Consider the following 26,749-nt stretch of genomic DNA (forward strand, 5'->3'; position numbering starts at 1 on the left):
CTATACCTGAATCTGTTAGGAAGGGAAGAAATCCTTTATGAAGAAAACAGTATCTTTAAGGACCATATAAAGAAATGCTACAATGGGAGACGGTTGGGGGTTATCCACAAAAAGAATTAAGGATTAATTTAGCGTTCTATGTTATTAACAGAGTCTGTGAGGAGAAATACTTAACATTTTAATGTGTTTCGAATTCAGCCAACCTGGGGTTTATTTTGTAAGAATATTTGGAACTCCTCTCCAGAAATCAAGAAATATATAAGGAGACCAGAGATTCTGAGCCTGTATTTCTAGGACAAACCCAAGCAAAGTTGATAACAAGAAGGAAAGTGATCATCACCCTGCTTAGGTTTCTGAGTATAAAAATATATGTATGTATATGTGTGTGTGTAAGAGATTCCTTAATATTGAGAGCCCTCCAAGGGCTAGTAAATGTTTTCCCATACAGTGTTTAATTTAATCTCATTACTGTAGTGTTCTTACAGAAAAAATTTTCTAATGCAACTTGGACAAAAATATTAAAAATTCCATTCACAGAAACAACGAACCCAACAATTCCTGAATCATGTTACCCCTGAATGATACAAAAATTGAAGATTGTTCAAAGATTTCAAATAAACGTATAATATAGTCCCATATTAAAAGACATTTACGTTTGAGGTAATGCCTCAACTTTCCAGTATCCTTAAATGCCCTTCTACACACCTTAATGCCACTTCTTTTGAGCTATCTAGGTGGGTAAGCATTTACTATGTCTCTTAACACTGTTAAAATCATCATTTTGTTTGCTCTAGTTTAAGAAAATTTTAGCCAACATCTGGTCCCCAAAGTGAACTAGTAGTTCTCAGAATTGTACATGCGATACTGGTAGCTCACACTCCTTTGCCCCTCCTCCAGCCGGTTCCCAGGATTAGATAACTGATTGTAGCATTAACCAGACAGCTCAAGCCGGACAAATCCTTTATCCTGAGTAGGCACCACCCCCATGGCCCCGGAAGTTGCGTCACGACGCCCTGCGCTCTGTCCCCGGATGTAGGGTTTTGTATCCGGATTCTTAGCGCGGACTCAGAACTTCGCTTTTCCCTACGCTGTTAGCACATGCGCGACAGTTCTTTTCCTTCTTCCTTCGCTTCCCCTAGCTTCCACCGTCCGGGGAGCCGCCGCCACCGCCGCCGACGAGTCAGGAAGTTCAAGATGGCCGCCGCAGAGACTCTGTCGCTGCGGGAGCAGGCAGAGTAAGTAGTCTCTGTGAGTGGCCTAGAGGTCGGAGCCCAGGCACTGCTGAGTTGGAAACGGCGGAGACCTGCACTGGCGGGCGGGAAAGTTCAGGCCTAACGGCGAGAGCCAAAGTTTGCTTTTCTCCGCCCGATACGTTGTGGGGCGGTAGGTGTGGGAACGGGCGGGGGCGGCCTTCGAGCTTCGCTCTCCCGGAGGCCGCGGCTGTTGGGGTGAAGGCGGCCAAGGCCTGCCGCGCGTCGTTGCCCCGGGAGGCGTGGGCGCGAGCGGCCTCTACAGGTCCATTGCGCGTGGCGGCTGCCGCGGCAGTAAGGTCGCGCCTTCCTGTTCCTCCCTCGGAGACCAAGCGGCGCTCCCTGGCCGCAACACTTAGCGGCATCGATGCTGGGGATACGAGGGTCGTTGGTAGCAGGTAGGGCACGCCTGAAGTCTTTCTTGTGCTGAGTCTCCACCTCCCGCAGCTGTCCTGCTGCTGCTAATGTCCTCTTTAGGACTTGTAAGTAAAGAGGTGAAGGGGTCACACTCTTGGACCATCCCATAGCTAGTCTGTAGCCAGTGGGATATTTCCGTCTTCTCATCTGGTATTCTTAATCTTAACTCTAGCGATCACTCTGTTTTTTTTTTTCTTCTTTTCCCCCTGCCTATTGGCACTTTATTTACCAACTTGCAAACTTGAGGCAAAGTAAAATAGAGTCTAGGGCCTGGCATTTTTTGCCTGCGTTTGTAGTCCTTCTTTACAAGTAGAAGTGGGAATTGTTAGCTACTGCCAAACCACTGTTTGCCTATAATTATAAGCAATAAGCTAACGTAAGACTACATACGGCCAAGTAGAGGCATACTTGCATATGCTGCAAGGGTTAACCGTTGCTTAACTAAAAGTATTTTGTTTTTCGTGTTTATGCTAGGAAAAGTCAAATAAGATCTTAAAGAGAGATTGTGTTTTAAAGGAATATTCTTCTAGTAACCGTTTTTTGAAACTGCACTAATTTGTTTCCAGCCATCTTACATAGTCTCCCAGCAACTTGTGTCTGAGAGATAGGAGAAATCTTTGCCACCAGACAATCTGACACTCCATTGTTGTGCATCCAGCTCTGGGCTCCTCATTAATCTGCTTGGTTCAGTTAGGTAGAGAATTATACCACGTTTTTCATTAAGGGCTTTTTAGTGCTGCTTTATTATTTTCACAGTTTGATTTAGCAGAGAACCAATGGATTCTAAAGTTTGAAGCTGAATTTAGTCTCTTATTGTTTCTCTCCGAGTTAACTGGGTGCCAGTTACAGAATTTATGCCAACACAGTACAGATTTAATGCTGTACAACTAAAGTTTCTACTAATCTGAAAAGTTCTGTGGTATTATGTCCATTTAATTTGCATTAATGTACACAGCTATCATTTAATAAAAAAATAAAAAAATATTATGTCCATTTGTTTTAGGGATGGTTCAGATTCATTTTAAGTGGTTGTCAGCCATATTTTATTCACATGCTTTATTCAAATACTAGATTTAATAAAATATGTATGTATTTAGGCCCCTGCAATGTAAATAATTGAGACAGTGTTTAACTTTCTCTCCCCTCCCACAGAACATTTAGTGTAATGGAATATTTGGTTTGTATGTTTCACTAATTTGAAGTTTGATGTGAAAGCAAATACTAGGCACACTGCTGAGAATGAGTGCCCAAATATAGTGTGTCTAGAACAGTTCTTTAGAGGATACCCAGTAGTTTACAGTCACATGAAGTTTATTCAAAATAAGAAAATGTAGAAGAATAAATATAGAAAGTGGTAGGTTTTTTTGAGACAGAGTCTCGCTGTGTTGTCCTCTGTGGAGTATCATGGTGTCACAGCTCGCAGCAACCTCAAACTCTAGGGCTTAAGTGATTCTCTTCTCAGCCTCCCAAGTAGCTGGGACCACTAAAAAGTGGCTTTTAAGTTTCTCAAAGGCTTTACATCTTGTACATCTACCCTATAGAGGTAGAATCTGTTATTTTTCTGTATTTTACAGAAGATGAAATTGAAGCACAGAGAAATTAAGTAACTTGCCCAAGGTTACAATAAGTGACAGACACATTTAAACTCTAGCAGTCTTGATTCTAAAACATTGCTACTAAATGTGCTGCCTGGCTTCCCACTATACATTGCACCTCTTTTTAAATTGCCTTTAAAGTTTGAAATCATTTTTTATTTCTTTACACTGTCCATAAAAGAATAATTTTTTGATGTGACATATCTAATTTGTTAAAACTCAAACTTCCCAATTCTGATTTACAAAGGATGTGGCCGGAGGGGAAGTTTGTTGTAATACTAGTCTTTTATATAATTTTTCCATATATGTTAATTTTGTGTTGAAAGTATTTTAAAGCCAGATGTGACAACATTTGCCTGTAGCTTGAGTTCAGGAATTAAACTGCACCCTGAGCAACAAAGTAAAACCTTGTCTCTGAAAAAAAAAAAAAATACCGTAAAGAAGGAGTGGCCTTAACTTAGTTCATCACTAAAAAAAAAGTTCTGAGAATTGTCTAACTTGAACACTATTTCACTGGTACAAACATTTGAATTAAGCAGTTCGCTATGTCTCCAAAGCATAACAAGCAAGACTATTCTTTGGGAAAATGTTTGAAAGAGGAAGTTAAAATGACACCAGTGATTGATCACTTTATTATTTTAAACTTGTTTATGATTATTTTTATTGTGCCAGATCCTTCAAGACCTAAGTTGTTTGAGGATAAAACTTTACAAACGAACAAAATACTATTAAGCATCCGTATTGTCTGTGCTTCTAAAAGGATGGTCACCTAGTACTCAGTAGATTCTCTATATAAATGTTTGTTTTATGACAGATGTGCTGTAGACTAGGTTCATTTACACATCCACTTGCTTAATGTGTAATGTTAAATTGCAACATGTACATGTTAAAGTGTACATTTATATAGCCTATATTTATGTCAATATAAACAATTTAAGAAGATCATTGAGTTTCTTCTTTTTTCTTTTGAGATTCTTAATAAGAAACTTTTTCCTAAAGCTCTAAAACAGTGGTTTTCAACTTTCCTAATGCTGCAGCCCTTTAATACAGTTCCTGTGGGTCTCAACCCACAGGTTGAGAACCACTGCTCTAAAAGTTACTAATAATGAACTTAATTTAGCTGCCTTAGCACAAGTTCACTCTATGTAACATGTCATACAGTTGAGTCATGCTTTAAGTTTTCTTGACTTACCTAGTATAACTTCAATTGTTATTTTCTATGAAATTTTCTTTGAGAGATGAACCAAGGCCAGTGACGGTCTGCTGTATGCCTAGTCCTACTGAAAGAACTCTTAGTAAACTCTTAGTTTAAGGATTAGCGTTTATTAAGGTTAATCCTAGTTGGCTCTAAGAAACTTAACAGCATTTTTACCAGAAACTATTCGTTGTTCCTTGAGATGATATCCATTAAATTACAATAGAAATGGGTCCCTCATGGTAATGACCCTTATACATGACACTGGGCATCGTAATGTTCTGATCCCCAGAAGCTCTAGGAGCTAGACTATTTTTTTTTTTTTTTGAGAAGTAAGTTGCTTCCTGTATGGGTAAACGCTTAAGAATTTTGAGTGAAACTCCTCTAAGACTTTCATAAATTGTTAGAAAGCATTCGGAAAGATAAGAATTCAAAAAGTGGACTTTTCTTCAGAGAGAGAGTTAACTTAAATAATTTAGGGTATTGTGCATTCAATAAATAGGTGTATGCCTGTTATGTGTGCCCTGTGCACTGGAGATAGAGCTTAGCAGAGAGATAATGAAGCAAAAGCAAAATCTTTAAAAGTATTGAGTCTATAGTAGGTAGTATAAACAAGCTTTAGTCTAATGAAGACAGCTTTTATAGATTATTCTGTCTGTATACATCATTTCCTTGACACATAAAATACTTACTGAGTACCTGTTATAGGTTAAATAATCTTCTATGCCCTAGAGATAGAGCAGTGAGCTAAACAGATAAGAGTCTCTTTTCATATTGCTTACGTTGCAATAGGGGGAGACAAACAAGAATTATGTCAGGTGTTGGCAATTGCTATAGAGAAAAATTTTAAGCACAGAAGGGGAATATGTGTGATGGGGTGGGAGTTGTACTTAAAGTGGATTGACCAGGACAGCTTGACTGAGAAAGTGACATTTGAGCAAAGTGCTAAGGTAGGCCAAAGGAACCAACAGTGCATGTATGTAGGGAAAGCATTTCCAACCGGAGAAATAGCAACTATAAGTGCCAAGCCTCTGAGATGTGAGTACATCTGTTATTTAAGGAAGATGTGCAGATGGGTAGATTAAAAAGGGAGTGAGGGATGTGGCTGGAGCAGGATGAATATATAGGGAAGAGTAATAGGTTCAAAGGGTTGGAAGAGGTTGGGCAGGTGAGTATAGTTAATTTTTGCTCTGAATAAGGTAGGAAGCAATAATCAAGTTGCATGAAGAATAGTGACATAGCATCACATTGTAAAACCATCTTCAGTCAAATGGGAGAGCTTTTGACCAACTTTATCAGCCTTCTCACAAGCTTAAACCCATAAACCTCCTTGTACCTCAAAGTCTCATCTGTCAAATGGGGAGACAGCATTTCTTGAGCACTTAATGTGGTAGCTATTTATACTGTGAACTCATCTAATTATCATAATAAACCTATGATTTGTCAGTATTATTTCCCCAGTTTTTACAGTTGAGGAAACTGAGGCACAGAGGAGCAGATTTCCTGAGGTTACAATAGCTTTCTCATGTTGAAGGCAGCGTTTGAACCAGGTAGTTTGACTCCAGGTGCTCTTTGATAGTATTCCTTAAAATAACGTTCTTTGTTTTTATTTCTTTTTTAAACTATTATTTGTGTTTATTTTATGTTGCATCTATTCCTGTGCCATAAGTTTTTGTTTCTTCTGTGCTACCTCATCTTCTGGTTTGGGAACAATTTGTACCTTTTCAGGAAGGCTCATCCCTATGTGGCAGGGGGAACCCAGGTATGGGTTAATGCAACCATGAGCTCTGTAAGTTTGGCTAGGCATCTTGGGTGCGTTGTTCAGCATCCAAATTGTACACACTGTTTCTTTAAAGTGACGTTCTTCAGATACTTAGTGGCTTTTCACATATGTATACCCTTGATGGCTTGGGGAGTTTCATGTGTGTTCTTAAAGTGAACATGAAGATTTGAATCTCTTGACTTGCATGACTTTGTGGAGTTTCTAGGTCAAGTGAATAGCAAGGCATTTTCATAGATCACCTCAGGCCCTTTTGGGGAAGAGCAAAATAACATTCTTATTATCAGCCCTGTCAGCTCTATAGGGTTGTTGTGAATAAATGTATTTATCCAGCATATATACAATAATAGCAGCTTATGGGAGGGGCACTTTGTCTGTGCTAGGCACTGTCTTAAGCATTTAACATCGATTTACCCATGTAAGCCTCACAACACCCTTTCACGTAGGTGCTGTTTTATCCATTTTGTAGGTGAGATGCCTGACAGTTGGCTGGCCATCTCATAAACTTGCCAACGCCACATAACTAGTTAAGTAGTAGAACCAGGCAGTGTGGGTCTGGAGAGTGCTTAACCACTCACCTGTCCTTTGTCTTAAAGGACAGTTAGGTAGTTTGAGTTTCAGCTTAATGACTAGAATTTCAAACTTTTTATGTGTATAAAACCTAAGTTTTGTGAACCTAAAAACAATTCTTAATCTTTAAATAGGTTCTTCATACCTAGCTTCATGACTTAAATTATCCTAATTTCTCTTAAAACTTTTTCCCCATAAGTCAAGGTTTAGGAGAAAAAGACATACCTCACCTTCTGAGGAAGGAGGTTTACCTGTATATGACCTGTACTAGAAGTAAAGCTGAAATGTCTTTGGATTTTTTTCCTAAATCTATGTATTTTTTCCTCTCCATATAGACCATTGTTGGTGCCTTTTAACAGCAGTATTATACACTTTCTTTTTCTAAGTCTTCGAGAAATATTAATGATTCAGAAAACTCTAGTGTACATAGTATTTATCCATTAGAGAGGATCTGGCCCAAACTAAAATCTGACTTTCACCAGAGAATGTCGCTTCCTCTGCCTATCTTTTCAATACTCTTTACTTTCCCATACTGCATAGTACCAGAAATGGAGACTGGCAGTTTGACTCCCCAGAATCAAAGTTCTTTGAACTTGATGTTATATGGTGGCTTTGTGTTCTCCATTGCCCCTCATCGTTAAGGGCTAATAACTTCTCAGTCATGTCACCATTTTTCCTCCTACCACCACTGAGTTTGTTAAAGACTGAGATTTTCAGTGAACTTGGTGGTCCAGAGTCTATACCCCAACAACTCCCATTTTTCTCAGAACTGCCAGTGTCATTATAGACAACTTAACCAGCACCCTGATCTTTCAGTTTCTGGGATTCTCAATACAGTGAACTCTAATGTCTCAACCATTCAATCCCAGAATCACATAGTGTATCTTACTATCACCTGAAATTGGTCCACTTGGAATTGTAACCTCTGTTAGCCCAGTGTCTTTCACAAGTTTGATATTCTTACAATGCTGATCTACTTGTTTTCTATATACAACTATGCCTTTTATCACCTGCTTTCTCTACCCGAAATGCCCCTTTCTTCCCTGGCTAATTTCTTACTCATTCTCTAAGACAGTATTATCCAGCTTTTATTTTTTAATTCACTCTCCTTAATCAATATTTCTCTTCCCCTAAAGTCTCTGCTTAACAGATAGGTGTTTTTTTTCCTGTGACTACCTACAAAACACCTGCCCTGATGATTATCACAGTAAGTTCAGGTGATCTTTTAATGTTCTCATAATATCCTTATTCTTGTCTTTATCATCTCACTTCTCCAGTGTTTTATGACTTTTCCACTGGACTGTAATTTTTCGAGGAAAGGCAGATACTGGTCTTGAACATCCCTGTTTTCCTGCTACCTAGCTTAATGCCTATATACAGTTGGTGATTTTTAGAAAATTTTAAGAGATTGACAAGTTGATTGATGATTTCTTAGCTTGCAAGGAGCTATTTGTAGTATATGGCACAAATAATAAACTTACTAAAAGTATAGGAGAATATAATTTGAAGACCTGACAAAATAATTCATATCTTCCTTCAAAAATAGTATGAAGGTCTGAATATGGATAATTTAAAGTCACCTTTGGTCTCATATTCTAGAATGTGTTAGTTAATTGTAGAGTGAATCTAAAGGGAAAAGTTACATAATGTTTTTAAACCACTGTTTAACCTGGGATTATTGAAGACCAAGGGAATGATAGAATAATTTAGAATCATAAACTTTTTAACTCAGTGTAACTCCACTTAAACATAGAACATCTTTTAATAATTTTTGCATAGCACCTACTAATTTGAGCATATTTGGGAAAACTAATTTCTTACTTGAAATTCAAAGAGATTAAATAACTTGCTGAAAAAATACTGGGTTGAACCATATGAAGTTGCTAGTATTAGACTGTTGACCTGCAGAAGGCCCTTCCATGTTCAACCTGATGTTGCTTGATTGCTCAATGGCATCTACAGGCCAATAGTCCTAACTCCTGCCTGGTTCTCTTTAAAGTTTTAACTTTTGGGGATGTGTTTACACTGTCAATATCATGACACCACGTATGTACATTGTGTGTATTAATTGAGTTCTTAATTGGGAGGTAGCTCAATATTAGCTTGAGATTTTTAAGATGGTAAGGTGAAATCTTGAAACATGTGACCTGTAAGGTTTATTGTAGAAACATCAAGTTTGCTGGATTTCAAGTAGAGGAAATCAGTTTACCGGTGTGTTAATGTTATTATTATTATTTGCAGTTTTTGGCTAGGGCTGGGTTTGAACCCACCACCTCCCGTATATGGAGCCAGCACTCTATTCCTTTGAGCCACAGGCACTACCCTAATGTTAATATGTTTTACCAAAAAAAAAAAAAGAGAGAGAGAGAGAGATTAGGTGTGGTGACTCATGCCTGTAATTCTAGCACTTTGGGAGAATGAAGTGGAAGAATCACTTGAAGCCCAGGAGTTTAAGACCAACCTGGACAACATAGCAAGACCCTATATCTACAAAAAATTTTTTTTAAAAATTAGCCAACCATGGTAATGTATACTTGTGTTTTCAGCTCCTGGGGATCCTGAGGTGGGAGGATCACTTTATCCTAGGTGTTCTAGGTTACAGTGAGCCATGATTGGACCCCTGTACTGCAGGCTGGATGAGAAAGTGAGATTCTGACTCTTTTTTAAAAAAAGGATGGCGCCTTTGGCTCAGTGAGTAGGGCGCGGGCCCCATATACCAAGGGTGGCAGTTTCAAACCTGGCCCTGCCCAAACTGCAACAAAAAAATAGCAGGGCGTTGTGGCAGGTGCCTGTAGTCCCAGCTACTTGGGAGGCTGAGGCAAGAGAATCGCCTAAGCCCATAAGTTGGAGGTTTCTGTGAGCTATGATTGATGCCACGACACTCTACCAAGGGCGACAAAGTGAGGCTCTGTCTCTTTTTAAAAAAAAAAAAAAAAGGAAAGAAAGTTTTTTAATTGTTTTAAAGTATATGTGAGAAATGCTGGCTTAAAAATCTAGTTACTGGGTGACAATTTTAACTAAATCAGTATTAACTAGGTTCTACTATAATCCAATTTGGATTCTTTTTCTGTTAATTGTAATTTTTTAAATCTCACCCTATTATGTATCCTCTGGTGCTTTTGGTATGTGAGTTCAACTATTGGAACTACATTAAAGTTATATCATCATCTAACTTAGTTTTTGCTAAACATCTTCTTTGAGATAAATGTCTAAAGCTCTTCTGAAAAACTTCTAGTGATTAACTTTACATATTGCATTGAGATGTATCTTGTCATTACTTGTATTTTGCAATTCTTTGATTAAATAATGTAATTTTAAATGTGTTTGATACATATACAGGGTGGAGGATGCTGATAATTCTGAAAAGAGTATAAATGAAGAAAATGGAGAGGTATCAGAAGACCAATCTCAAAATAAACACAGTCGTCACAAAAAAAAGAAGCACAAACACAGAAGTAAACATAAGAAACATAAACATTCCTCAGAAGAGGACAAAGATAAAAAACATAAACATAAGCATAAACATAAGAAACACAAAAGAAAAGAAGTTATTGATGCTTCTGACAAAGAAGGCTTGTCTCCAGCAAAAAGAACTAAACTTGATGATTTAGCTTTGCTAGAAGACTTGGAAAAACAGAGAGCCTTGATTAAAGCTGAACTTGATAATGAGTTAATGGAAGGAAAGGTCCAGTCTGGAATGGGGCTCATTTTACAAGGTTATGAGTCTGGCTCTGAAGAAGAGGGGGAGATTCATGAAAAGACAAGAAATGGAAATAGGTCTAGTACTAGATCGTCAAGTACAAAGGGTAAACTTGAACTTGTGGACAATAAAAATATTGCAAAAAAACGAAGTAAAAGCAGATCCAAAGAACGGACTAGACACAGGTCTGATAAAAAGAAAAGTAAGGGAGGTATTGAAATAATTAAAGAGAAAACAACTAGGAGCAAGTCAAAAGAGAGGAAAAAGTCTAAAAGCCCATCCAAAAGAAGTAAATCTCAAGATCAAGCAAGAAAATCAAAATCCCCTATCCTTAGAAGGCGATCTCAAGAGAAAATTGGGAAGACTAGATCACCTCCTGATGATAAGATTAAAGTTGACGATAAAAGCAAGGCAAAAGATAGGAAAAAATCCCCAATTATAAATGAAAGAAGTCGGGATCGAGGTAAAAAGTCTGGATCCCCAATTGACTTAAGAGGTAAATCCAAAGATAGACGGTCACGGTCCAAAGAGAGAAAATCAAAACGATCTGAAACTGATAAAGAAAAGAAACCAATTAAATCTCCTTCTAAAGATGCTTCATCTGGGAAAGAAAACAGGTCCCCCAGTAGAAGACCTGGTCGTAGTCCTAAACGAAGAAGTTTGTCTCCAAAACAACGTGATAAGTCAAGAAGAAGTAGATCTCCACTTTTAAATGATAGAAGATCTAAGCAGAGCAAATCACCCTCTCGAACAGTGTCACCTGGTAGGAGGGCCAAAAGCCGATCCTTAGAAAGAAAACGAAGAGAACCAGAGAGGAGACGACTTTCTTCTCCAAGGTAACTTGTTTATAATGTGTTAATTTTCTTTTACTAATACATATGTATACCAGATTTTAAAAGGAAAATTGAACTTGTGGACAATTACAAGTAATGTTACTACTTCTTCCTCTGTAATTGAGTGTAATAATGTTAAATATAATCTAGTCCATTAACTATTTACACTTCTGTCAGTAGATACCTTGATTGTGGATTTTCTGCAAATACTATGCACCCCCGCTGGTTCTTGAGTTAATTTAGTATCTAATTTGCTAAATCACTCTTTGAATTCTAAGTAATTTGGCTGATAAATCTTTAGGAGTCAGGGTAGGTGCGGAGAGAATTACCACTTCATTGAATGGTGTAGGCTGAAACTCCTCTAAGGGGGAGGAAAAATCAGTTTAAAGATTGTGGTCAGTTTATTATTCTCTTACATTTGGATGATTTTGAGTTTTAACAATATAAAATGAAACTAACAACCTTTTGGGCCCCCCAAATATAATCAAACTTAAAATGGAAAATTTGTTTGTTGAATTATGTTCGTTTTGTGGAACACAATTTGTGTGTGTGTGTTATAACAGAAGCATACCTGTGGCTAGGTAATTTATGAAGAAAAGAGGTTTGTTTGGCTCATGGTTCTGCAGACTGTACAAGATGCCTCGTGCCAGCATTTATTTCTGGCAAGGGTCTCAGGGGCTTCCAATCAAGGGGAAGCAGGCATGTCACATGGTAAGAAGGAAGAAAAGAGGAAGGAGGTGGTGCCAGGCTCCTTGAAACGGCTATAATAAAAAGAGAACTTTCTTATTATCTTCCTCATTATCCCCTTATCAAGCTATTCATAAGGGATCTGTCCCATGGCCCAAACACCTACTTAGCCATGCATCCAACCCTGGGGATCAACTTCAACATGACATTTGGAGGGGCCAAACATCCCAAAAACAAACTCATGTAATCTCATTGTTGAGAAAAGTATCTTAAGTTTAGGAAAAATAGTGCAAGAAATGATTTAATTTTATATTTTTAATGATCACATTTATTTTTTGTTTTGGTTTTGGGTTTGTTTTAACACATTTGAATAATATAGTCCATCAGAGTTCTTTTCTCACAGATCCTCATGCGATTGTCTTACCTCACAAGGTAAAGGGCTCTTATACATAACTTATAAATGAGGGAATAGAGATCTTAACATAATTTACCTGGGATCATAGAACTAAATTATATGGAGAGTTGTTTAGACCAGTCTACACTACTTAGAATTTGATTTTTTTCATATCTTCATCATTTTCAGTTATTAAGTATTATGAAATTGAAAGGTAAGATTGATTATTAAAAGCAACGTTGGGGGTGACACCTGTGGCTCAGTGGATAGGGCACCGGGCCTATATACTGAGGGTGGTGGGTTCAAACCTAGCCCCAGCCAAACTGCAACAACAAAATAGCCGGGTGTTGTGGGCGCCTGTAGTCCCAGCTACTCGGGAGGCTAAGGCAAGAAAACTGTCTACCAGGCATCCTCAAACTACAGCCTGTGAGCCACTTGCAGCCCGCCTAGGACATTTATACGGCCTGCCTGGTGTTTTTGCCGCCGCTGCCTATCCTGCTTAGCAGCTGACTTGTCCTGGGGCCCGCAGTCCAACCCTCCAGCAGTCTGAGGGACAGTGAACTGGCCCCCTCTTTAAAAAGTTTGAGGACCCCTGGAGCCCACGAGTTGGAGGTTTCTGTGAGCTATGTGACGCCACAGCACTCTACCAAGGGCAATAAAGTGAGACTGTGTCTCTACAAAATAAATAAATAAATAAATAAATAAAATAAAATAAAATAAAAGGAATGTTGGCCCAGGCACAGTGGCTCACACCTCTGATCACAGTACTTTGGGAGGCTGAGCTGGGAAGATTGCTTAAGGTCAGGAGTGTGAGGTGGGAAGATTGCTTGAGCCAAGGGTTGAAGGCTACAGTGAACTATGATTGGGCCACTATACTCTAGTCAGGACAACAGAGTGAGACCATGTCGCTTTAAAAACCAAAAAGAATATTGGCTTATGCTATGAAAAGATATCATGAATTCTTAGCTACTTACTATATTCATATTAATGTTTTCCATATATGGTTATAAATTGGTTTTGAAGATTAACAAATATTCTGAAGAGAAATTTTAAAGAATGTTTGCAAAGTGTTCTGTTTTAAGAGAGACTTTTGATTACTTCTAAGTGGCAATATAGTGAAATAACCCCCTTTTTCTTTAACTTTCTACATTAAGGCAGTTGTTATTCCATTACCTAAAGCGTTTCATAATTATTCTGGTGGTCTTTCAGTTTGCTTTTAATTGAAGACCAAATTCTGAGGAGTTTATTAAGGATTAGAGCTGAGTATTTGAAACAAATTTTTTTTTAATTATAGAAGTGGTACATACGAATTAAAAAGAAATCCAAATAATGTAGAAATCTGTGAATTTGCTCACTCTGTTCCCCCACTGCTCCTAAGAATGTCTTTTATCTGTGTATGAACATTTGTATGAAAATAAGGGCTTTCTTTTTTTACATAAAAGGAGTTATGCTGTTCATTTTAACATGGCTTGTTTTTTCCATGAAACACTTCTGTGACAATACATACATATGCTTTTTCATTCTTTGTAATAGCAACATGGTAGTCAGTGTAGGTATGTTATAATTCTCTTGTTGAAACTGATGAAAATTTAGATTGGTTCCAGTTTTTCACTAATACATGCAAAGATGTTCATTGGTTTTATATATATATATATATATAAACAAAGTTTTGTTTATAGAGTAGATTCATAGAAGTAGACTTATAAAGTCTCAGAGTATGTACATTTACATTTTGGAAAGTTAACTGCCGAATTTCCATCCAGAAAAGCTAGATCAGTTTGTACTTCCCTGACTGTATGGGCTGTCCTTTTCCCTAGATCTTTATTACTAAGATACTATATAGTATTATTTTGTTATTCTTTAATTTTTTAAAAAAACTAAATTTTTCAGATCACTAGTGAGGTTGAATGTTTTTATTTTCGTTGCATTGAAGCATATAACACTCCATTCTACACTATTTTACTTTATCTGTTTATATTTTTTAACCAGTCTTTGAGACAGTATGTTTATGTAACATGATGTATAAATAAAAGAATTTTCTCAGATGGCCCTGCCAAGAAATAATGATACAGATCTGAGTCAAAGTCTATCTTACTTATTTTGGCTGGATTAGAGAAAGATTCATTTAGGTTCCAAACATTATGTTTAAAAATGCCAGGTTATATTTTTATCTTTTATTAAATGGGGAAAATAACATAATGATGTTTAATTAATTATGGAGACAAACCTACTTATAGTCTGACTGTTCAGATTGAATAGTTCTGTTCAAATCTGTAATAATACTAGGACATGTTCAAAACCTATTTAAATAGTTGTAGAAAGACCAGTTACTAAACACACAAGAGTAAATCATGTTGAAAGATACTTGGAAAATGGGTGTTGCAGAGTTGGTTTTTTAGTTCTAATAGTTGATTGTAAGATGCTATCATACTTAATTGACATTAAAAACAAAAATTTTTTTTGAATAACAAAGAGAAATTTTATTTAAGAACAAAGAGAAAGTTTAGAGCACTTGCAAGGAAAGTTGGAAGCGGGTCCCTTTCTCAACAGAGAGACCAACAATGAAATTCTTGATTGCAGGGGGCGGCGCCTATGGCTCAAAGAAGTAGGGTGCCGGCCCCATATGCTGTAGGTGGTGGGTTCAAACCCAGCCCCGGCCAAAAAAAGAAAAAAATAATAAATTCTTGATTGCAGAAATAGTATTGGGGAAAATGGAGTACTAGTTACTGGGCTAATTTTATTTGCATTATTTGAAATTAGAATCAATACTTTAACAACATGAATAACCTTCAATAAGTCTTCAAATTATAACACCAGAAGAAATAAGACTGCATTGTGTGCCTACTGTGACACATTGTCATTGTGTTCATCTGAATTTTTTGTTACAAAACACATACACCAGTGTGCCTTTTTTTTCCAGATGTTCTTTACACATACATAACAAATTCATTTAGTTTAATTTATTTTTCTATTAATTTGCATTTGATCCCCTTAAGAACACGACCTCGAGATGATATCCTCAGTAGACGTGAAAGATCAAAAGATGCCAGCCCCATCAGTAGGTGGTCTCCAACTCGAAGAAGAAGTAGATCTCCCATAAGAAGGAGGTCTCGTTCCCCACTCAGACGTAGCAGGTCTCCAAGAAGAAGAAGCAGGTCTCCTCGAAGAAGGTAAAGATAGATTACTTATGTTATCCTTTTGATTCGTTAAACTCTGAATGCTTTTGCAACTCCAATGAGCTCAGTTGGTAGGTTTTCTTTAGACCATTTTTCTCTGAAAAATTATAGCTGTAGTCCCATAATTTCCTTTTACCCCAGGGTGTGCAATTCCATAGCTTTACATTTTTCTTTTATATAGTTTTCTCTTCAAATTTAAACAGATCCTTGCTTATTAAAAATGCAGTTAAACTAATCTTTTAAAAGTAAGAGATTAAATATTAAATGAGCTAGGCTTGGGCATAGATCCCTAAGATAGATCATAGAGATAGTGAATAGCCCAGTTTCCTGCTACTTTGTAAGATTCTCATATCCCATATATTGATACTTATTGAAGACTCTGGGGCAAAATACTATTTAATTCACCATAGAAACCATTTTATCTGAAGTACATGTAGTTTATTAGTTAGTTGGTTAATACAAAAGGTTTTTAAAGCCAGGAATCATTTTTAAAAATAACATATACATTAAATATTTTAACTTTAAAACATCAGTGGACATTTATTTGCCAATTATTTTTAAGATTTTAATTGAAGTAATACATGAATGTAGTTTTAAAAGATAGCAAAGGCTTACACTATGGCCATCTTTACATATCTCTGAGAAGTTTTATATGTGGTAGTCCTGGAAATGGAAATGTATGATCTAAGAGTACTTTGGACAATGAGGGCTTTTTTAGTACTGCTCCTCACCCCTGTTTCTGTTTTGCCTAATTTCATCACTTTTTTTTATTTTTCCAGGTCAGTAGAGTTGTTATGAATGTTTGCTTATTGTCATTGCCGAGCAAATAGTGAGGGGAAGAAGGAAGAGGGGACTTTCTCCTGAGACTCCTGGTGTTCTGGCTCCAAATTGATCTCTAGGGGCTATTCATATATTTATCCTTACAGGGTTGCTTTCCCTTCACCATTTTCTTGGTACTTCTTTGTTTTCTCTCTTGCAGTGTGAATCTATTTCCTGTGTCCAGTTTCTTCATGATATTTTACTCCCTTGTTTGTTAACACACCTCCAGTAGCTTCCTGAGGAAATCTCTTGGAAAGGACTTTGGGGGGGGGGCTTATATCTCTAAAAAATGCCCTTTTTTCCTCACTGTGTGGAAAGGAATAGAATCCTGGGTTGAAATCATTTTTTCCTTGAGAATTTTGAAATTGTTGTTTCACTGATTTTTAGTTTCTAATACTGCTATTGAAATGTCCTGTTACAATTCCAGGGCATTTTTAAAGGATTGCTACTTTCCCCTCTCTTCCTCTTTTTAATAAATGTACCTTGGCGTGTGGCTCTTTTTGTCCTATTTATTTTGCCTGCTGCTACATAGGCCCTTTATATCAGGAAGATTATGGCTTTCTACTTTGAGAATTTTTTTGTCTCTTTTCTTTTATTTTTGGCTTATTCCTCATTGCATCTCTCTTTCCCTCTCTCCCCACATTGGGCCATCTATATTCCTTTTTTTTTTTCCTCACTTTCATTTTTTTCATTTTTGTTGTACATTCAGTGTAGGGCAATTTTACTCATTCTGCCTTCTCTCACCCTTCTAGTGATTATTTCAATTTGTGTGTTTAAATTTCTGTGTTCATAGGTTTTTATTACAATGCCACATTTTTATTACAAGACTTTGTTTCCTTTTTATTTTGGTTTTTTCACTTTTTGGCTGGGGCTGGGTTTGAACCCGCCACCTCCAGTATATGGGGCCGGCGCCCTACTCCTTTGAGCCACAGGCGCCGCCCTTTATTTTGGTTTTTATTCGTGTTTTCTGGAAATAGCATTCTTTATTTCTCGCATGATACTGAGTTTATTTTGTGAGATTTTTATTCTTTATAGCTTTGTTCTCTGTACCTTGTTTCTTTCCAGAGTCCTTTTTAGCTTATTTACTTTTTCATTTGAAGTCTTTCTTCAAACAGTTGGATCCTTCATTTCTTCTGCCTATTCTGGTTTAATGTTTAGGCACTGAGAGAGCTGAATGGCAGCTTTCATCCACTGTGACAGAGTAAAACTTGGCAATTAGTGAGTATCACTTTGAAGTAATTAGGTAGAGATTTTGGGTTACCACTAACTGTATATCTTTTCTCTCAGACCAGAAAGTTTTCAAGAATCCTCTCTTCTGTTTGGGGGACAGCACATAGACCTGGCTGCCAGTAGGCTTCTGGTCCTTCATAATGTATATGTCCCCTTAATCCCTTTATTTTTGGTACGGTGCCTCCTAGCATCTGGTGCCAGTTTTTATAACAACCAACACTTCTTTAAAAAGTAAATTGTAAGTGTTCTGCTAGGGTGTGAAAGGATTGGTTGACATTTCCACTGAGTTAGGGAGAAAAACATAAGTCTAGCAGTTTCTTAAAGGCTTTCAGCCAGTTCTGTTTTCGGCTTTTACCTCACACCCATCTTTCAGAGGATAGAGTATCTGCAATTCCTGAGGCTTCTGGGAGTGTTTGAACATACACTGACTTAGTTCTGTTTTACCTTATCTGTTCATGTTGGACTAGTAGTCAGCTTTATTTGATCTGTTACTACTATTCCATTCAGTTTGCATATTTCAAGATTTTGTTGGCATCTGTGCTATCCTATCTTTACATTCTCTTTGCCTGAGTATTTTTTTACATGTTTTTATCCTATTCTTTTTTATCCTATTCTTTTTTTATCCTATTCTTTCTCTAAGTCAAGTTCATTGAAAAATAAATAACTTACATAAAACCCTTTTTGGTGGCTCGGTGCCTATAGCTCAACCGGCTAAGGTGCCAGCCACATACACCTAAGGTGGCGGGTTTGAATCCCCAGCCTGGACCCGCCAAAACAACAATGATGGCTGCAACCAAAAAATAGCCGGGCGTTGTGGCGGGCGCCTGTGGTCCCAGCTACTTGGGAGGCGGAGGCAGGAGACTCACTTGAGCCCAGGAGTTGGAGGCTGCTGTGAGCTGTAATGCCATAGCACTCTACCCAGGGGGACAGCTTGAGGCTCTGTCTCAAAAAAAAAAAAAAAAAAACCCTTTTTGGTGTAAAGTTTTATGAATTTTGATAAACATATGAGTCAGATAGTCATCACAGTCCAGGTAGGGAACATTTCCACTCACCCCACAGTTCCTTCATAGCCCTTTGAAGTCAGTCTCTTCCTTGACTCCAGCATCTTTCTGTGTACTGCAACCTTGGTGCTATAAGAATACAAAGAAACTGTAGGTATTGATTCCCATAGAGCACACAGGTAAGTGTGTATTTGTGGGAAACATTTTTTAGTTTAAAATTAGGTAAACCCTGTAGCTATGTTTTTGTTATATTCAGTATTACCTAAGCTGATGATCTCACTTTTTCTGACATTGTTATTTAAAATTTTTAGGTAACCTTTTTTTTTTTTTTTGAGATAGAGTTTCACTATGTCACCCTCAGTAGAGTGCTGTGGCATTACAGCTCACAGTAACCTCAAATGTTGAGTTTAGGCAATTCTCTTGCCTCAGCCTCGCAAGTAGCTAGGAGTATAGGTGCCTGCCACAACACCTGGCTATTTTTGGGTTGCAGTTGTCGTTTAGCAGGCCCAGGCCAGGTGTATGTGGCTGGCGCCCTAACCACTGAACTACAGCTGCTAAGCCTTAAATAACATTTTTAGAATAGATTATTTCTTTAAGGGTTTTAGGTTCTAGAGCTGAATTGAGCAGAAAGTCAAGTTCTCATATATCCCACTCCCCCACACATGCCTTCCCCCACTTTAATTGGCGTTTTAAAAAATGTGTATCTGTCACTTTCTTTAAATAGGGACAGAAGCCGGAGGAGCAGATCACGCTTGAGAAGGCGATCTCGATCACGGGGTGGTCGTAGACGCAGGAGCAGAAGCAAAATAAAGGAGGATAAATTTAAAGGAAGTCTTTCCGAAGGAATGAAAGTTGAGCAGGAATCTTCATCTGATGATAAGTAAGAATAGAACTTTGCCATAACTTAATGCTTCCAGTTTAGACAAGCCCCTATTTGACTTGAAAGTGGAAATAATTTCCACTTGAATATTGGTCCTGAATTTAAAAGTTAATCTTTTGTGCACATAGTGTAGGTTATGTGCCATGTGTAGTGGTTTTCTGAATTTAGAGGTTTTAGCTTTAGCCAGGGTGACTCTTGAGCAACTGATGTATTAGTCCTGCCAATAGATTTGGGAGGAAAATATCTATACCAAGTTTAGATTTTTTGTTTTGTGTCAGATGATAATTTAAAATTGAAGCTCTCTGGTGGCAGGTATCTTTGTTATAATATGAAAATGGAGAACTATTTCAGTGTCTTGTGGGTGAATTTTTAAGATCCAGACTTAGTTGTCTAGGTGGAATATCTCAAAAATAAAAAGGACTGATTTGAAGACAGTGGTTCTGAGGTTATTTGTCTTTCTGGGGACATTTTTAGTTGTCATCTATTGGCTAGAGGCCAAGGATAATGCATCCTACAATGTACAGGATAACCTCCTCCAAAAAGAACAATCTGGCAACGGTGCTAAGGTTGAGAAACCTTGATTAAAGCTAGGAGATTAAAAAAGTTGAATAGGGGAAGGGTGTTCTATATAGATCTAGTATAGTCACATGCAGTTTGCTTATGCTTCATTGTTTTTTGGTTTTTGGGGTTTTTTTGGAGACAGTGTTGCACTATATTGCCCGGGTAGAGTACTGTGGAGTCACAGCTCACAGCAACCTCCAACTCTTGGGCTTAAGCAATTCTCTTGCCTCAGCCTCCCAAGTAGCTGGGACTATAGGCACCCAACACAATGCCCAGCTATTTTTTTGTTGCAGTTGTTTAGTTGGCCTGGGCGAGGTTTGAACCCGCCAGCCTGGGTGTATGTGGCTGGCACTGTAACCAATGTGCTACAGGTGCCAAGCTGTGCTAATGCTTCTTTAGAAAACATTCAGCAGATAGGATCATAGAAAAGGTTGTACTGGGAGGGGATAATAAATATTGCGAAGGCCTTTGAGAAATAAATGGGAAGTGTCAGGGCCCATATTTGGAGGAAGAGCTGCATTCCTCAGATCATAGGCAAATGTTTGCATGCGCATTTTTGATAGGGATTGGGTTGTAGCTTTTCATGTGAGAGATTTCTGTGATCCAGAAAAGATAAGAATTTACTTATCTGTCCCAACCCTCATTCTTTTTATAGATGAGAAAACTGAAGCCAAATAGATAAAATAACTTTATTAAGGTCATGAAAGAACCATGATGTCATTTAAACTTAGAAGATTGTTCTTTGGTTCCAAATTTTGGTACCATGAGATAAGTAGAAAACAAAGGGAGGTTAAAGAACTTGCTGGGATTCCAAATCAGCTGAGACATGATAGTAAAATGGCTTGAGACTTTTGCCTTAACTTAGTGATACTTAACATTTCCCAGTCTTTGATATTAAAATGTGTAAGAGTTAATGATTTTTAGAATCTGGAAAGATTTTTTTTCCTCTTAAAGCCTTGAAGACTTTGATGTAGAAGAAGAAGATGAAGAAGCCCTAATAGAACAGAGAAGAATCCAAAGGCAAGCAATTGTTCAGGTATGTCATTTTAGTAGAATTTTTATCAGTCTTTTAAAATAATCACTATTTGAATAAAGATATTTTTACTTTAATGAAGAAGTGGCATTAGTTCAACAGGTCTTTGGAAAAGGAAAGTATAGAATTATCTTTGTGAGATTTAAAAAAGATGGTAGTTTCTTTAGTTATTAAAACATAGTTGTCTTGGTTATACATAAAAGTCTGATATAAACTTCCATAGGACATGAAAATTTGAAGTTTGGTTGTTTTTTTTTTTTAAGTTAATGAACTAAATGAGTATAGGATAAATTAGAGGATTTTGTTTAGCAAAATTAGACCTGTTAACAGGTGAAAAACTAAACTTAATGTTGAATAAAATAATAGCAAATTTTCTAATGTGCGTATGGCTGCTTAAACATTGAAAAGAGCTAGATGGTAAAGAAAATTGAGTGGGGAAAAGGTGGTGGTGTTCATAGATCTTGATACAGTCATTTAACAATAAGTATTGCTGCCTTGGAAAATTACCACCACTTGCTTGGACAGAAGACAAAAGGAAAGAACAGCCCTGGCAGCTCAACTAAACATACCTAGAATACCATAAATCAGGTATGTCATGTTGGAGTGAAGGAAAGAATTGAGTCACCAGAAAGGAAGTAAGGCAAAACTGAATTCCAAAGGAAGCTTTCTTTTCTGGGGGCACTGGTGAAATTATTGTTATTAAACTGATAGCCCTGATAACTTGGTTGAATCTTCTTTTGTTCTTGCCCAGGTTCACAATCCCTTATCTTCAATCCTTGGGGCCAGATGTGCTTCAGAACTCAGAAATTTTTGAATTTTAGAAAGGTAATATGGTGCATCTATGTATATTACTTAGCGCCATCTGGAGTGAACCCCGTAATCAAACTCTTTTAGTCTTTCTAGTGAAGCACAGTAATAACCACATGGGGAGGGGGAGGGTGGTGGATAAGACACTACATAGCATCTAGTCAGGTCAAGTTTTGCTACCTGATAAAAGTGCACCAAATACAGAAAAACTTCTAGATTTTTGTAAATTTTGGAATTACACAAGGGATTGTGGATCTGGTGCAACCAAGGTATAAATATCTTTTTTGTTGTTGTTCTTGCTTTATGTTTATTTGACACTTTTGACTTTTCAGTGCAGCATTTCTTAGTAAATTAATTAATGTTATTTTCTGTATTATTATTGTAGAAATACAAATATCTTGCTGAAGATAGCAATATGTCCGTGCCATCTGAACCAAGCAGTCCCCAGAGCAGTACTAGAACACGATCACCTTCTCCAGATGACATTCTGGAGCGAGTAGCTGCCGATGTTAAAGAGTATGAACGGGAAAATGTTGATACATTTGAGGCCTCTGTAAAAGCCAAGCATAATCTAATGACAGTTGAGCAGAACAATGGTGAGTCAGATAAATTTTTGGCCTAGTTTTTCTATGGGATTATTGGACTTAAGATCAAAATACTAATATTCCTCTTTAAATCGCAAATGGCTGATATGCCCACTACAAACATGGATTACAATCCATGTTTGGCGCCTGTGGCTCAGTGAGTAGGGTACCTGCCCCATATACCGAGGGTGGCAGGTTCAAACTGCAACAAAAAATAGCCGGGCGTTGTGGTAGGCACCTGTAGTCCTAGCTACTTGGGAGGCTGAGGCAGGAGAATCACTTAAGCCCAAGAGCTGGAGGTTGCTGTGAGCTGTGACATCACAGCACTCTACCAAGGGCAACAAAGTGAGACCCTGTCTCTTAAAAAAAAAAAAAAGATGGAAATAAATGTGTATTTGTAATCCGTGTTTGTAGTGGGCATATCAACCATTTGAGATATAAAGAGGAATATTCGTTTTAATACAAGGTCATTGTTTAGCTATTCAGTTAAACTAACAGAGGTGAAAGCTAATATTGGGTTTTTTAACTTTCTGAAATGCAGTGATTTTAAATTGAGTATCAATGAAAAACTGATGTGCAAGAGGAAGAAAGCTTGAATTACTATTAGTGACTTTCCATTGACTGCATTTTGTGTCTCTTTTTCAAATGCAAACGCTGATTTCCTTTAAGGTTCAGCTCAGAAGAAGCTCTTGGCACCTGACATGTTTACAGAATCTGATGATATGTTTGCTGCATATTTTGATGTAAGTAATTTAAAATCAGTTATTAAACAGGAACATATATAAAATGCATATGTGTATATATTGAGAAAGAAGGGTAAAGCAAGTGTAATAAATGTTATTATTTGACAGTCTGGCTTCTGGGAATCTGGAAACTACCAAAGTTGCACCTTTTACATCTGAAATTATGTCAAGAATTTAAAACAAGTATGGCAGAAAATTTGAGAGCTTCTTAAATGTCATCCACCAAATGATTTCAGTGTGTAGTTGTGTATGTGTATCAATATAGATATACACACATTTTAACATACATGTGGTAGTTAAGTAAAATAAGGAGATAACAATATTTTCCAGGTCTTTACTAGAAGAGTCTCCTTTTTGGTCTTTAGTATTGAGGGCAATGGAGAACTTAAGGACTTGGCACCTAATAGAAGAGTTGAAAATGTTACAAGGCATGGATTAAGACATGTTGGTCTTTTAGGTATTTCTTTCTTAAAGATTTATCAGTGTCTTTTGTTGAAAAGGTGTACAACTATAAACATGTTCAAAAGTGTGGGGCTTTTTTTTTTATTTTTTTGGCCGGGGCTGGGTTTGAACCTGCCACTTCTGGCACATGGGGCCAGTGTGGGGCTTTTTTAACATTAAATTTCAAAGCATAAGAAATATGAGGCAGGAAGGATAAAACATAAGGAATAAAAATGAGATAGGATAAACAGTGTACAGGCCCTTGAAGGTATTGGTATTGGCTCGAGCAATTTGTTATGCATGACAGAAATACCAAAAAATAGATGGATTAGGAGAGGATAAGTTAGTGTTGAGCCAGTGAAAGTAGTGGCAGTTACCATTGGCCTGGGTGGTATACATGGGTCACTACAAAAGTTTTGAGATAGACTTATGATCCATTATTTCACTTCCAAGAAACACAGTTTACAGTGTCCTTTATGATTCACCTGTGCAAGCTTCAACTTGCTCAGCTTATCAGAGTTCCTGGGAAGACTTCCATTTTTTTCCATCCACACAGATTTTATTTCTTGATTGTTGTGTATCTCCAAACTTTCCTAATGGATCCACACACATATTGAAAGATTTTCGGATTATCATTGAAAGTAAGATGCAATAAAGAATCTTCAGAAGTACCAAATAATCTTATTTTGAAACTTTTCAGACTCAACTAGTGTAACCATTAAGTGTTAACACTTCATGCATACATATGAAGAAGGCAAATGTTATAACAGCTATAGAAAATCAGATCTGGTTTTGAGTTTTTATTTTCATTTATAATGCCCTAATCATTCATAAAAACTTTGAAGGTATTCTGTTAATTTTTTTCCTGAACATTATTGTGGTATGAGATACTTTGGTAATTATGTTTTAGCTATATTGATTGCTTTTACATAAGTAATTAATTTGCAATAGTTGCTTTTATTAAATTGTAGCTGGTCTTACCCTTTTTTGTTTTAAAGGAAGTGCTTTAAATACCTAATTAGTGGGAAAACTGTGCATGTTACCTCTTTAATTTTAGAGTGCTCGTCTTCGGGCTGCTGGCATTGGAAAAGATTTCAAAGAGAATCCCAACCTCAGAGACAACTGGACTGATGCAGAAGGCTATTATCGTAAGTTGTCATTTCATACTGATTTTAGAGTTCACCATAATGCTTTGTAAAAGCATATTGCTTGATGCAATTGCATATTGAAGAATCCTGAAAAATAATAATCTCAGTGCGATCACTTAGAAAGTATGGCGCATCTTCCAGCTGCCTGAATCCGTGTTGTATTCTGGTAAGCAGCCTATCAACAGAAACATCACAAATTCAAGTAAGATATAAACCTTGATGTACATCCTAAATCCATTCAAAGTTATTTTCAGTCATGAGATTGTCCTCCATAAGGAAGGGGTATTTTGTTTGTTCGTCTTGATATAAAACAGAAAAACAACAAACAGGAAACTTTGGATGCCAATTATGCAGTATTTGTCATGTAGGACTGCAGTTAGAAACACTTCATTGAGCACATTTCTTCTCTACTCAGTGTTAAAATCATCAGCATGGTACTCTAACTTCTAACCATCTTCCTAAAGAGTGATCAGTGGAGAAATTGCTTTAGTTCTTCATTGTGTCAAGGAAACGACATAGCACAGATTTAACCCAAGTTTCAAGTGACTACACTGTGTTTTCTACTTTATGATCCTATTTATTATGGTCATATTCTAATTTTTTTAATTTGCTTTTTAGGTGTGAACATAGGTGAAGTTCTAGACAAACGTTACAATGTGTATGGCTACACTGGGCAAGGTGTATTCAGTAATGTTGTACGAGCCAGAGATAATGCAAGAGCCAATCAAGAAGTGGCTGTAAAGATCATCAGAAACAATGAGCTCATGTAAGTTCTTAAGACATGTGTGATGAAACCTTTACTAACACAGATGATTTACAAATGAACTTTTTTTTGGTTTGAGACAGAGTCATTGTCACCCTCAGTAGAGTGCTATGTGGCACCAGAGCTCTTAGCATCCTCAAACTCTTGGGCTCTAGCAATTCTCTTGTCTCAGCCTCCCAAGTAGCTGGGACTATAGGGACCTGCCCCAACACTCAGCAGCTATTTTTTTTTGAGACAGAGTCTCTAACAAAGAGTCCTGAGCTCAGGCACTCCATCCACCTCCGCCTCCCAGAGTGCTAGGATTAATAGACGTGAGCCTCTGCGGCCAGCCAAATGAACATATTTTTAAATATTACCTTTCTTGTTTAATTTTGTTTCTAGAAACTCCAGCCCAGGCTGGAGTGCAGTAGTATGATCATAATTCACTACAGCCCTTGAACTCCTGGGCTCAAGTGATCCTCCCACCTCTGCCTTCCAAAGTGGATTATAGGTGTATGCCACTGTATCTGGCCTAAATGCCATTTTTTAAAAGTGTAATACATAACACAGTCTGTATTGTATCTATAAAATGACAGGGATGGTTTTGATTGCAGTTTGTTGTCCCAACTTGAGCAAGGATTTTTAATTTATAGTCATGGCATCTAAAGTTTCCTATTTGTTGTTTTTCTGAGTTTCATATCAAGAATGCAATAGGCTAGAGAAAGAAGGAGGGAGGGATGGGGAAAGGAAGAGCAGAGAGAGGGAAGGAGGGAGGGAGGTACGGTCTTGGTGTGTGCCACACCTTTAGGGGGCAAGATAGGATTGTAAGAGGGACTTTTCCTAACAGATGCAATCAGTGTAACCTGGTTTCTTATACCTTCAGGGAATCCCCAACAATAAAAAGAAAAAGAATCATAAATAAATTTTTAAAAAAGTACATGCTCTGTGTAAAGAGAGAGAAATCATTAGCCTTTTTTATCCTTAACAATTTTTTGTGAATCATTAATAAAACTAAATATTATAAAGTGAACTGAATTTAAAAAATGCAATATTCTGATTGTATTTGATTCATTTCCGTGTATTTCAGTATTTACTATGTGCACTAATACCAAATTGGACTCCTTCTTTCTGCAGCTTATCTTATGCTACCTTTTGCTGTGAAT

The 26,749-nt window shown here is 37.3% G+C and overlaps 1 protein-coding gene across 12 annotated transcripts in view; it reads left to right on the forward strand.

Moving 5' to 3' along the window:
* The first annotated feature begins 974 nt into the window (after window positions 1-974).
* PRPF4B (pre-mRNA processing factor 4B) overlaps window positions 975-26,749 on the forward strand; it is a 36,984-nt gene continuing 11,209 nt past the window's right edge. For all 12 annotated transcript variants that reach the window (XM_023512305.1, XM_023512296.1, XM_023512297.1 and 9 more), the window contains exons 1-9: window positions 975-1,235; window positions 10,147-11,343; window positions 15,418-15,591; window positions 19,372-19,527; window positions 21,043-21,124; window positions 22,314-22,524; window positions 23,182-23,255; window positions 24,754-24,844; window positions 25,463-25,610. In XM_023512305.1, the coding sequence (XP_023368073.1) occupies window positions 1,099-1,235; window positions 10,147-11,343; window positions 15,418-15,591; window positions 19,372-19,527; window positions 21,043-21,124; window positions 22,314-22,524; window positions 23,182-23,255; window positions 24,754-24,844; window positions 25,463-25,610 (2,270 nt within the window). In that variant the 5' untranslated portion in view covers window positions 975-1,098. The remainder of the gene's footprint in view (window positions 1,236-10,146; window positions 11,344-15,417; window positions 15,592-19,371; window positions 19,528-21,042; window positions 21,125-22,313; window positions 22,525-23,181; window positions 23,256-24,753; window positions 24,845-25,462; window positions 25,611-26,749) is intronic.

Source organism: Otolemur garnettii, unplaced genomic scaffold (genome assembly GCF_000181295.1).
Source record: "Otolemur garnettii isolate 467f Iridium unplaced genomic scaffold, OtoGar3 scaffold00026, whole genome shotgun sequence".
NCBI classification, from domain to species: Eukaryota; Metazoa; Chordata; class Mammalia; order Primates; family Galagidae; genus Otolemur; species Otolemur garnettii.